The 12,370-nt window shown below is 49.7% G+C and overlaps 1 protein-coding gene across 1 annotated transcript; it reads left to right on the top strand.

Moving 5' to 3' along the window:
- The first annotated feature begins 7,666 nt into the window (after positions 1–7,666).
- On the top strand, positions 7,667–8,599 carry LOC128942820 (olfactory receptor 14A16-like). Its single transcript, XM_054285471.1, has one exon. It carries the CDS (start codon positions 7,667–7,669, stop codon positions 8,597–8,599), a length of 933 nt encoding a protein of 310 aa, XP_054141446.1.
- The last annotated feature ends 3,771 nt before the right edge of the window (positions 8,600–12,370 follow it).

Raw genomic sequence — 12,370 nt, 5'->3', positions numbered from 1 at the left:
ACAGGGATTGAACCCACAGCCTCAGTGATACCAGCACCATGCTCTAACCAAGTGAGCTAAGAGGTCAAAATGACACAAAATTTTACTGGCAAAAGAAGGACAAAGTCAAGGAACTTTGGCAAAGGGTTTAATGCAACATCCACCTCAATATGAAACCCTTATCACAGCATTAACTTCAATTACTTAGCAAATTAAATCTAAAAGCCTTTATCCCTTAAGATGTTAAGTTACCCAAAAATTTTCCAGTTAAGTAGTATTAGAAGAAGAAGAAACAGAGAACAACGGAAAGACAGAAGATCCATAGGAAGACACACACATAGGTACCATCTGCTCAGGTTCCAGCATCGCTAACAGAGGAACCCCAAGAGAAAGCAGAATCCAAGCCATGGGTTGGCCTCATGCTCTGGCTTTTAACCCCCTGGGCCTTCATGGGCCCGCCCCTGGGGTGGGACTGCCAGTTGCTTGTCCAATCAGAGTCAGGGTAGCACCAGCTGCTAGTGTGTGATTGATTGACAGCTTAACCAATCAGAGCTAGGTTAGCACTGTCCCTGCTGTGTGATTGACAGCTCTGCTAGGCCAGGACTGGGGGCGGGGCTCTGTCCCACCACAAACCAAGGCCTGACCTGGCTCTGGCCCCACATGGGCATTCCGAGCATCCCAAGGTGTCTCGGGACATTGATCTCTTCCAGCCTCGGACAGCGACCAGGGAGACACTACGGAACCTCATGGAACCAGGGGTCAGTTGTGACAATGCAGGTCCAAGGACACCACGGTGACACTACAGGACCTCAAAGAATCAAGGGTACTGTTGTGCAAGTCATGGGCCCTATGGAAGGAAGGGTCAACGATGAAACTGTGGGACTCATATATAAAAGGAGCCATTGTGACACAGCGGGGCCACATGGATCCAATGGACCCTTGTGACTCTGTTGGGGTTCATGAAACAAAGAAGCCATTTTGACATTGCGAGACCTTGTGGAATAATGAGACTATTGTGACATATGGGGCTCCATGAAATCAAGGGAACATGGAACAGCTCTGCCTGGTTTGGCCTCCTGGAGGCTGTCTGACAGGTCCCACTGAATTTGACATGTCAAGGGCCACTTCCCATCTGACTGTGAAGCACTGGGGCTCTGAGCTTTTATTCCAATGGGAAAGAACTGTCTTTCTTGTCTAGGTGCCCATGGCCAAAATTGGGATTCCATGTCTAAAATTCCCTATATCCAGGGGTTACTCCCAGACAAAATCTGCCCATACAGCCAAACCTGGCTAGACTTGGCTTCTGGTGACTGCCTCTCATCTGCCCCTGCACAACTGGGGCTCACTTGTTTCCTTCCTATGGAGACCATTGTGGCACTGGGGAGCATTGTGGAACCAGTGGGCCATGGTAATACTACAGGCCCTTGTGAAACCTGTTACACTGTAGGAACTTGTGGAACCAAGGGGAACAGTGAGACCCTGCAGGGTACCATGGATCCAAGGGGCGACTCTAACACTGTGGGGCCTGGTGGAACCAAGAACGTCTTTGTGGCTCTGTTGAGCTGCATGGTCCCAAGGGGCCAGTGTGAAGCAGCAGGGATTTGTGGAACCAAGAGGCCATTGCTGCATTTCAGGACCTCGTGGAGCCAAAGGGCCGTTGTGATCCTGCAGGGCACCATGGATCCATGGAGAGCATTGCAGCATTGCAAGGCCCCATGGAATCATGGAGACCATTGTGACTCTGTGAGGCCTCATGGAAGGAAGGGGCCATTGTGACACTATGGGAAATTGTGGAACCATTGGTGGGGAGGGGGGGGCATTGGACACAGCAAGGCTTCATGGAACCAATAGACCATTGTGACACTGTGAGGCCATGTGCAACCATGGAGACCATTAAGATCCTTAAGGACTTGTGTTATCAAGGGGCCCTTATGACACCTGAGGGCATCATGGAAGCAAGAGAACCATTGTGGCACTGCAAGACCTCATGGAAGCAAGGAGCCATTGTGACCCTGCAGGGCCCTGTGGAACCAAGGGAGCATGAAATAGGTGTGGCTGCCTTGGCCTCCCAGGGGTCACCTGACAGGTCTGACTGACCTTGGAATGTGGAAGGCCACTCCCATCTGCCCCTGAAACACTGGGGCTCTGGGCTTTTCTTTTTATGGAAAAGAACTGTCCATTTTTTCCAGGCATCCATGGCTAAAATTAGGATTCCACCTCAAAATTTCTGTGTATCCAAGGATTGCTGCCAGACAAAAGCTGCCAGGACAGACAGGTCTGGCTGGTCTTTGACTTCTGAGGGGCAGCACTCACCTGTTTTCCAAACACTGGAAAGGGCTCTGTGCTTTTCTTTTTATGAAAAAAACCCCATCCCTCTTCTCCAGGCAGAAATGTTTTAAATTAGGACTCCACATTCATAATTTCAAATATCCAAGGGTTGCTCCAAGCAAATCTGCCAGGACAGACAGGTCAGGCTTGCCCTGACCTCTGGTGGTTGCTGTTCATCAGCTCCTGAAACATGGGGGCTCTGTGGTTTCCTTCCTATGGAGCCCAATGTGACATTGGGAGCCTTGTGAAATGAAGGGGCCATTGTGACACTGCAGAGCACCATGGATCCAAAGGACCAATGTGACACTGTGGAACCTCATGAAATCAAGGACACCATTGTGGCCCTTTTGGGTCACATAGTCCCAAGGGACCAGAACAAAGCAGCACTGTGGTAGTTGGCCCAGCTGTAACTCAGAGTCAGTCAGATTTTACCTCAGAAGAACTGGGTGTGAGTTTCAAGCCCTGGGAATCATTAGTTTAACTTAGGGTGAGCTTGAGAGTTCCCCCATAAGCCTGTAGTGTTGTTATGCTAAGTTGTCCAAGTTCTCCTCCCCTACTGGTTACTTATTTCTCCTCTATAGTTATTGTTCTAGAGTGTTCTACTCTCAGGTGTATATATTGTTGCTTTGCCTTTATCTCAGGTCTTTGAATCCCACCCCTCGTACTGTGCTCAACTTCTCCATGTTTATTGTTTTTCACCCTGTTAATAAAGTTCTTTTTGGGCAACTCCATTGATCCTGCTTGTAGGAGCGTCTGGGGATAGGACAGTTGCGACGGACGGAGACGAGAGATCTCTGAAGCCAAGTCTTGGAACTTGCGGTTTATTGCAAAGGGTGTGGGTGCAGGAGCCTTGTTTGGAGCTGCCAGCCACAGCTCAGAGCAGGTCCAGAAGAAGAGATTGAAAGAGGTGCCAAAAATGGATGCCCGAGAGAGGAGGGGAGTTCCCATTACTATACAATAAATCTTCTTCTGTGCTGCATATTCTAATTTTCACTAACCAATCTAGTACAAGATACAAATCTCTTAGCATTTACATACAGCCTATAAGAATCATTACATTATCATACTGTGTTACATTTTAAACCCTAAAAGCTACTCTTTGGACCCCTTCTGCTGAGCTAGCAGGGTCTGCTCTGACCCTTGGACCTGTCTGCAAGCAGAGGGTATTGTTTCATCAAAAGAAGATTACTTTCAGCAGACCATACCATTGTTTTTCATTTGTTCAGTAACTAAGGCTTGTTGTCTCAAAGCTTGCTTTCATTTTAATCTCACCTATAGTTTCCATATTCTCAAAATCTTTGGCCAGGCAATCATATTTATAAGGCTTTCCTGTTTCATCTTTCCCAGCATCTGCTCCTTTTCATTTTCACCACCCTTGCCCGGATGTTGGGGAACCAGAAAGGTTTGTCACAGCCACCCTCATTGCGAATTTTGGCGCCCAAACAGGGACCCTGACATTGAATCATGTCAGCTGGCGTTAGCTGATGGATAGGCCAGTGCTCCCTGGGATTTTGGATTGTGCCAGGCCTGGCTGATTCATCATTGCTTCGAGGGACCTTGCCCAGGATCAGTAGGGACAACAATGGATTGCATAGGATTGCAGGTGGTTTTGGGGAAATGCAAGACATTTATTGCCCATTTTGCCGCTGTGTTTTCACAGTATGAACCCACATCCCATAATAGATCTGGGGTGTTTGGTGGCTGTTCCACCTAAGGGGGAGAAAAAGAAAAATGGGCAGCCGGATGTCCAAAGTAGAAAGGTGTGTATATGGATGCTTTAAGTTAATTCTCACTGATCATGACCAAATATCTTCAAAGAACAAATTAAAATCAATCATGAGCTGGATCATTAAAAATTTTCCAGATGCCCCAGAGCCTGACCATCCTCCCTCCATCTTGGCTCCTCCACTTCTGGGCTACCACAACCTTCTCTGCTGCCCTGAATGTACCTCCAGACTCCAACCCCACAGCTGCGAGTCATGCCCCACTGTCAATCATTCCAACTTCACCCTGGGCCATGCCTCCAGAACTCCACCCCAGAAGTCTGCCGTCCCAAATCAAGGCCATTCCTCCCCAACACCTGCCAAAATGGCCGTGCCCTTTGCCTCACCCTCTGGCAACAATATAACCCCATGATCAAAGATACTAAGCCCAAATATTTGGGCTTAGTATCTTTGATCATGGGGTTCTATTGTCACACTATTTCTAATCCAAATGGTTCTGCTCCAAGTTATTTTTCCTCCCCAGAAGACAGTTTGGATTCCCCAGATCCACCTTGCCCCTCAACCCCAGAAGATTTCTAGGAAAGGATCCAGAAAGAAGCAGCTAAGGCAGGAGACTTGCAAATAGCCTCGAAACTCCTCGTTGGCCCCATAGGAAAGAAAAGGGCAGAATCTCAGGTATCAGCCAATGGTTCATGGGGAAATCAAGGATATGTGTAGGGCAGCTAAAGACCACAGGAAGGACTTAACTTGTTTTAATGGCCTAATGAGGGCCATGTCTACAGTACGTCTTAATCCCCTATGATTTAAAATATATTATGACCATGTTGTTGTCACCTACAGAATACACCCTGTGGGAAGGGGGATGGAAGTGTTTACGAAATCACTTAATAGCAGACTATGCTAATAATGAGGCAAGGGCAAAATTGACAATCAACCATCTAGCTGGAGAAGGACAACAAAGCCTACCAGATGATCAAGCAGCAGTTATCCCCAGAAAAGTTTTGGATGATATCAAAGAGATGGCTTTGAAAGCTTTAATCCAGGTATCGAATGGTAGCACCCCCAATGAGGACTACCTTGGGTGGCTGCAGCTAAAGCTTTAGGACAATTAGACCATCTTGGGTGCCTGTTAAGTAAGCAAACCAATGCTACCTCCCCCACATTGAGTGGCCTGCTCTCAGACACAGAGACCATCAGACATGCCACTTTGTAGAACAGCGATAGAGTTTTTACTCTGGGAACATGGGCATGGCTGTGTAGACTCTGAGGGCATGTGTTGCATGAACCTCTCCAGCCACAACGAGTCAATCCACAAGAGCATTCAGGTACTGAAGGAAGGGTTCAAGAATGTTCAGGTGGAAAGCAAAGACTGGTTCAATAAACTCTTCCAATGCAAGGGACTAAAGGGTTGGATGATGACTAGCTAAAACAGGACATTTAACTCTCTTAGTGGTTGTTGTTGGATTGTTAATTGTCCCATGTTTGTTTGGATGCTTTTAGAAAGTCTTACAAAATTCTTTCTATTCCATCTTTGTTGTAAAACAGAAAGGGGGAAGATACCCAGCACAGGATCCTCATGGACTCCTTGGAGGAGAGAATTGGAGGCCTGGATAGCACAAAAACCTCGCAGAAACTCAGATTGGGAAGGAAAATCCTTAAAAGTATCTAAAAGTATTCTTAAATCCATCAAGTAGCTTAAAAACCTTGAGTATCTCAAGGCATTAATGGGCACCATGGAGTGTCAGTACAAAGCTCTCAAGGGACTTGTTAAAGCAGATGATTGGGGTCATGATTGCATAAACCTCTCACAGAGTCTGTAACAAAAGGGAAACACCAAATACCCTGAAATGACTGAAGTACCCTGAAGTATTAATGACCCCACTGAGTGTTGTTACTGACAAAGCCTCTCCAGGGACTAATTACAGCAGATAGTTGGAGGCCATGATTGCACAAACCTCTCAGAGACTCCAAGGCAAAAGCCAAACCCAAAGTCCTTTGAAAAACCTGCAGTCCCTGGGAGCATTATGGAGCCTCCAGGGCTATTCCTGACAAAGACGCCTCAGGGACTCCTTCCAGCAGATCCGTGAGGCCACTGGGATGTGGGTTAGGGGGAGATGCTGAGGGCAGGACAAGGGGCTGACAGTGCCCAGCCTTGCTGGGGCTGTGCCAGGAGGCCCCAGGGCCTCAGGACAAGGTGTCTCCTCACAGCCCTTGGTGACACAGACCCTGCTGTGGCCCAGGGCACCAAGACTTGGCTTCTCTTTGTCCCCACCTGTCATCACTGCGTTCAGTTCTCTGCTCTGCCTGGGGCCTGGGGACACTTTCTCAGTCGTGTCCCTCAATGGGACCCATTAAAACTTCAAGAAACTTTGGAGTTGGATTCTGACTTGGAGTTCTGGAGAGGTTTCTTCAGCTCCCTCTCAGGAACTGATGTTCAGGGTCTGAGCACAAAGCCCCAGAGGCTCATTAAAGTCCTTGTGCTGTGTCTGTGCTGATGAGCTGGGCTGGGCTCCTGGCACAGAGACAGCTCCTGGTAAGCAGGAAGAGCTTCAAAAGCGCATTTCTCTTGAGGAGCAGCTCTTCTGCCAGCCCAGCAGGGCTGGGGCACTGCCTGCAGCCAGCCTGGGCACAGCACAGCGGCACAGAGAGCTTCAATCAGTCAGGGCTGGGAAGGTGCTAAGTGCCTGGGGCAGAATCACTGCCAGCCCTTGGCACAGGAACCTCTGGCTGCAGGACAATGCAGCTGCATCTCCTGGAGTGATCTCCTAAAGCTGCAACACCCCAATGCCTACAGACTCTGTGAGTACATTCTCTGACTGTCTCTTGTGCAGAGCAGCCAGGGGTGCCCAGGGCTGTCCTGCAGAGCAGGGTCCTGCAGCCCAGGGCGCTGTGCTGGGGCAGGGACTCTGCTGCCTGCCAGGGACAGCTCTCAGCCAGCCCTGGCAGCTGCTCCCAGCACTGGGGGACAAGATCTGGGTGAGAGGAGACAGCTGGTAAGGCTTGGAAGTGTTCTCCTTCTGTGGTGAGGATGCTGCATTGTTCAGGACCGGTTCCAGAAGGACATTTAAACCCACATAATTTCCAAGTTGATTATACAGGGAGCACAGGAAGGCAGGGGCTGCATAAAAGGGAAATTCCTGGAAAATTCTGTCTTTTTAATCTACTGCTCTGGGTTGCCTGGATAGGAAATTGCACATAGATATTTATCTCTCAGTTGAGGTCGAGAAAAATAAGAAGAAATTTCTCTCAGGTGTTAATAAACCAGGAAGTGACAGAAATCAGCACAGGGCCCTCTAGAAGCTCCATCAGTTTTGCTTTTCCAGCCTCCTCAGAGTTGCTCTGTTGCCATCAGAGCCTGCAGAGCCAGAGCTGCCGCTGGGCAGTGCCTGAGCTGGGAGGGGTCTGCAGGGTAGAGCTGAGCCCCCAGGGCTGGGCTGGGCTCTGGCAGCACTGGCAGGGCCCAGCCCTGGGCACAGGGAAGCAGCTGCTGGCAGGGACAGCTCCAGGTAGCAGAGCCCTGGGCAGGCAGTGGGGGGAAAGTGCCCCCAAGCTGTCCTGGGATATTTAACATCCTCTCCAAACACAACTATTCCATCGTTACTTTTTTTACAGATCCCCATGCTAAGGCACTGCAAATGTCCAACAGCAGCTCCATCAGGCACTTCCTCTTGCTGGCATTGGCAGACATGCGGCAGCTGCAGCTCCTGCACTTCTGCCTCTTGCTGGGCATCTCCCTGGCTGCCCTCCTGGGCAACGGACTCATCATCAGTGCCGTAGCCTGCAGCCACCACCTGCACACGCCCATGTTCTTCTTCCTGCTCAACCTGGCCCTCAGCGACCTGGGCTCCATCTGCACCACTGTCCCCAAAGCCATGCACAATTCCCTCTGGAGCACCAGGAACATCTCCTATGCAGGATGTGCTGCCCAGGTGTTTTTCTTTCTCTTCTTCATCTCAGCAGAGTATTTCCTCCTGACCGTCATGAGCTACAACCGCTACGTGTCCATCTGCAAACCCCGGCACTACGGGACCCTCCTGGGCAGCAGAGCTTGTGCCCACATGGCAGCAGCTGCCTGGGCCAGTGCCTTTCTTTATTCACTGCTGCACACAGTCAATACATTTTCCCTGCCCCTGTGCCATGGCAATGCCATGGGCCAGTTTTTCTGTGAGGTGCCCCAGATCCTCAAGCTCTCCTGCTCCAAATCCTACCTCAGGGAAAATGGGCTAATTGCAGTGAGTGCCTGCTTGCTATTTGGCTGTTTTGTGTTCATTGTTTTCTCCTACATGCAGATCTTGAGAGCCGTACTGAGGATCCCGTCTGAGCAGGGATGGCACAAAGCCTTTTCCACCTGCCTCCCTCACCTGGCCGTGCTCTCCCTGTTCCTCAGTAGTGCCATATTTGTTCACCTGAAGCCTCTCTCCATGTCCTCCCCATTCCTGGATCTGTCAATGTCAGTTCTGTACTCGGTTGTGCCTCCAGCTGTGAACCCCCTCATCTACAGCCTGAGGAACCAGGAGCTCAAGGCTGCAGTGGGGAGACTGATGACTGGGTGCTTTCAGGAACACTAAACTGGAGAATTTCTGCAAATCACTTGCAATAAAACTAGTTTTTGATACTTCTTGTTGGGTTCATTTTTGAGATTTCTTTCCTTTCTTTTAGTTTTTTCGTATTGTCCACAGGTAAATGTCATTGTTCATGCCATTTCTCACCACCTTCCCTGTGGCCAAAGACTGTGTCAATGGGGGGCGGCACTCTTGGTGTATTTAAAGGAACTAAGGGATCTCCCAGGAAAGTTTTCTGCAGAGATACCCATTTTGTTGCCTTCTCTGGAGCTGCAGCAGCAATGTCTTTGTGCAGAGCTGAGGGCAGATCAGCGTTGGCACAGCAGCCTTGCTCCTGCTGGCCACACCATTACTAATCCAGGCCAGGAGCCATTTTCCTTCTTGGCCACCTGGGCACGCTGCTGGCTCATGTCCAGCCTGCTGTCCATCAGTCCCTGCAGGTCCCTTTCTGCCTGGCTGCTCTCCAGCCACTCTGTCCCCAGCCTGTAGCGCTGTGGCCAAAGTGCAGGTCCTGGGACTTGGACTTGTAAACCACACCTTGTGTGATCTGGGCCCTGGATCCAGCCTGTCCAGGGCCTTGTGCAGAGACCTGCTACCCTCCAGCAGATCAACACTCACATCCAGCTTGGTGTCATCTTCAAAGATGCCCTTGGTTCCATGGGACCCCTCACTGTCACAATGGCCTCTTGGTTACACCCTGCACTTTCGCACTGCTCTCCTTGGTTCCATGAGCCCTTGCTGAGCAACAATGGTCTCCTTGGTTCCATGGGGCTTCACAGTGTCACAATGTTCCTGATGGTACTGCAGTTCCACAGCGGGCCCTTGGTTCCATGGGGCCCCAGAGTGTCACAATGGCCCCATGGTCACATGAGGTCCCACACTGTCACCATGGCCTCTGGGGTTCCACAAGTCCCCTCAATCTCACAATGGACTCCTTGTTTCCATGAGGCCACACAGTATCACAACATTCTTCCAGATTCCTTGAGCCCCCATCGTGTCGCAGCAGCCCCTTGGTTACACAGGATCCTGCAGTGTCCCAATGTCCCCTTGGTTACATGAGGCCCTGCAGTGTCAGAACGGCCCCTTAGTTCCATTGGGCCCTGGAGTCTCCAAAAGGTCTCCCTGGTTTTGCAGTGTCAAAATGGTGAAACCCCTTGGTTACACAAGGCCCTGCAGTATCACAATGGCCTCTGTGGTTCCACGAGGACCCAGAGTGTCATGGTGCACTCCCTGGTTCCATTTGGCCCCAGAGCATCACAATGGACCCCTGGTTCTGTGGGGCTGCCCAGTGTCACCATGGTCCTCTTAGTTCCACAAGGCCCTGCAGTGTCACAATGGCCCCAGAGTGTCCCAATCATCAGAGAATGACAGAATCAAATAGGCTGGAAAAGACCTTTGGGATCATCAAGTCCAACCAAAGCCCTAATACTGCCTTGTCACCCAGACCATGCCACTAAGTGCCACTGGAGAGGGACAGTGACTCTGCCACCTCCCCCCTGGCCAGCCCATTCCAGTTCCCACTCACCCTTTCTGTAAAGAACTTCTTCCTATTGTCCAGCCTAAACGTCCTCTGGTGCAGCTTAAGGCTGTGTCTTCCTGTCCTGCCCTCCGGCAGATCCACACTCACACCCAGATTGGTGCCCTCTGCAATTTGTGAATGGTGGACTCGATCCCCTCACCCAGATCATCAGTGAAGATATTAAACAGCACTGGGAACAACACAGATCCCTGGGGACAGCACCAGTGCCTGGAAACCAGCTGGGTGCAGCAGCACCATCCCCACCACTCTCTGGGCCCAGCCTCCAGCCAGCTCTTAAATCTCCCAGCGAGGAGGGAACCTGCCCAAGCTTTGGGCTGCAGCTTTTCCAGGGAATGCTGTCAGAGAAAGTGTCAAAAGCTTTGCTGAATTCCAGGCACACAACATCCACAGCCTTTCCTGCATGCACATGTGGGTCACCTCGTCATAAAAGGAGACCAGGTTGGTCAGGCAGGACCTGCCACTCCTAAATCCACGCTGGCTGGCTCTGATCCCTTGGCCATCCTGTGGGTGCCCTGTGATGGCACTCAAGGTGATCTGTTCCATAACCTCACTGGGCACCCAGGTCAGGCTGACAGGCCTGGAGTTCCCCAGCTCCTCCTTCCAGGCCTTCTTGGGGATGGGCTCACATTGGCACCTCCAGTGCTCTGGGATCTCCCTGGTGAGCCAGGACTGATGGTAAATGATGGAGGGCAGCTCCCTCATCCCCCTAGGATGTATCCCATCTAATCCAATGCCCACACTTGTGAGCATCTGAGTGGCTCAGCAGGTGACCAACTGCTTCCTCCTGGGTTACAAGGAGCTATTCTGCTCCCTGTGCCCATCTACCAGCTCAGGAGAACACTTGTCCTGAGGAAAACCTGTGCTAAGATTGAAAATTGAGATATACAAGGCATTAAGTGGCTCAACCCTATTTTATATATATATATATATATATATATATATATATATATATATAGTGACTATATTCTCCACTGCATCCAATGAAGAGTAGACATTCTCTTTCTCAGTCCTTTTGCTGTATTTTTTTTTTCAGAAGCCACCAGGTTAAGCTCTAATTGAGCTTTCACCTCTCAACTTTTCTTTCTGTATAACTTAACAACATCCTTAAACACTTCCTAAGTTGCTGGTCCTTTTTTTCCCCTTAATTCCCACAAAAACTCCATGGGCAGCCAGGCCAGTCATTTTCCTTTCAAGCTCATCTTTTGCCACACTGGGACAGGCTGCTCCTTCCCCCTTAAGATTACTTTCTTGAAATGTGTCCATCCTTCCTGACCCCTTTGTTTTTGGGCTGTTTCCCTTAAAAAAATCAGTACCTGATTTGGTACTCCGCAAATCAGCATCCTGAACAGGTCAAAGTCTGCCCTTCCTAATTCCAGTGTAGTTTTGTTGCTGCCCCTCCTTCTTTCACAGAACATTGAACACTTGAATATTTCATGGTCACTGTGCCCCAGACAACCTCTGCCCCTGTATCTGCCTCCAGCCCTTCTCTGTTTATGAACAGCAGCAGACAGAGCTTTCCTTGTGTAAAGGTTTGACACTGGCACAAGGCCAAATGCCCCCATGAAAATACACCTTCTCTGGTGTCTGCTGTGAGATTTTGACCAGGAATAAACAAAGCAGGCTCTCCCTTGAAAAAAAGAAAAGTTTATTAACTAAACTACAAAAACAATTACTAAACTACGCACAAAAGAAAGAAAAAAACAAAAAAAAAACACAAGGAAAATGAAAACCTCACAAAAACATTCTCCTCCTCCTCCCCCCTAAATTCCCAATACAATACATCCTCCAAAATCACCAGTTCTGGGTCCAGCACCACCCTTTAGAATGCTCAACTTTCAGTTCCTCAAGAGGAGAGGGAGTCCTTCCATGTGTCGTGGTGGCCTTTTCCGTCCTTGTTCCGGTGCTCTCACCACCGAACAATAATCAGGGCTGCTTCCAGGGTTGTCTTTTTAAGGATGCTTTGTCCAGTTCCAGAAAAGCACAGTCTTTCACCTTTGGGACATCTGTCCCCCCCATATTTTATATACCCCCTGCGGCCGAGGGGTACCCACACTGAATCTTCTTTGGCTCTGGGACATTTCTCCCCCTGGACTCAGTCTCTGTATTACATGGAAACATAGCTCTGTCCATGGCTACACAAAAGAGTCCAGCATAAAATGCCACTCCATCTTCTCCATCTTTCCAACATCTCTCACTCTCTCTCTCTCTGGTCCAGACCTTTATCACTCGTCTAGGAA

Source organism: Melozone crissalis, unplaced genomic scaffold, assembly GCF_028551555.1.
Source record: "Melozone crissalis strain CALT ecotype California unplaced genomic scaffold, PUWL_Pcris_2 ptg000043l_1, whole genome shotgun sequence".
In the NCBI taxonomy this organism is placed as follows: domain Eukaryota; kingdom Metazoa; phylum Chordata; class Aves; order Passeriformes; family Passerellidae; genus Melozone; species Melozone crissalis.
Note: the sequence above shows the minus strand (reverse complement) of the source record. Positions and strands in the feature narration are given on the sequence as shown.

Coding starts and splice junctions, on each gene's coding strand:
- LOC128942820 (XM_054285471.1), top strand. CDS start 7,667: ATGTCCAACAGCAGCTCCATCAGGCACTTCCTCTTGCTGGCATTGGCA.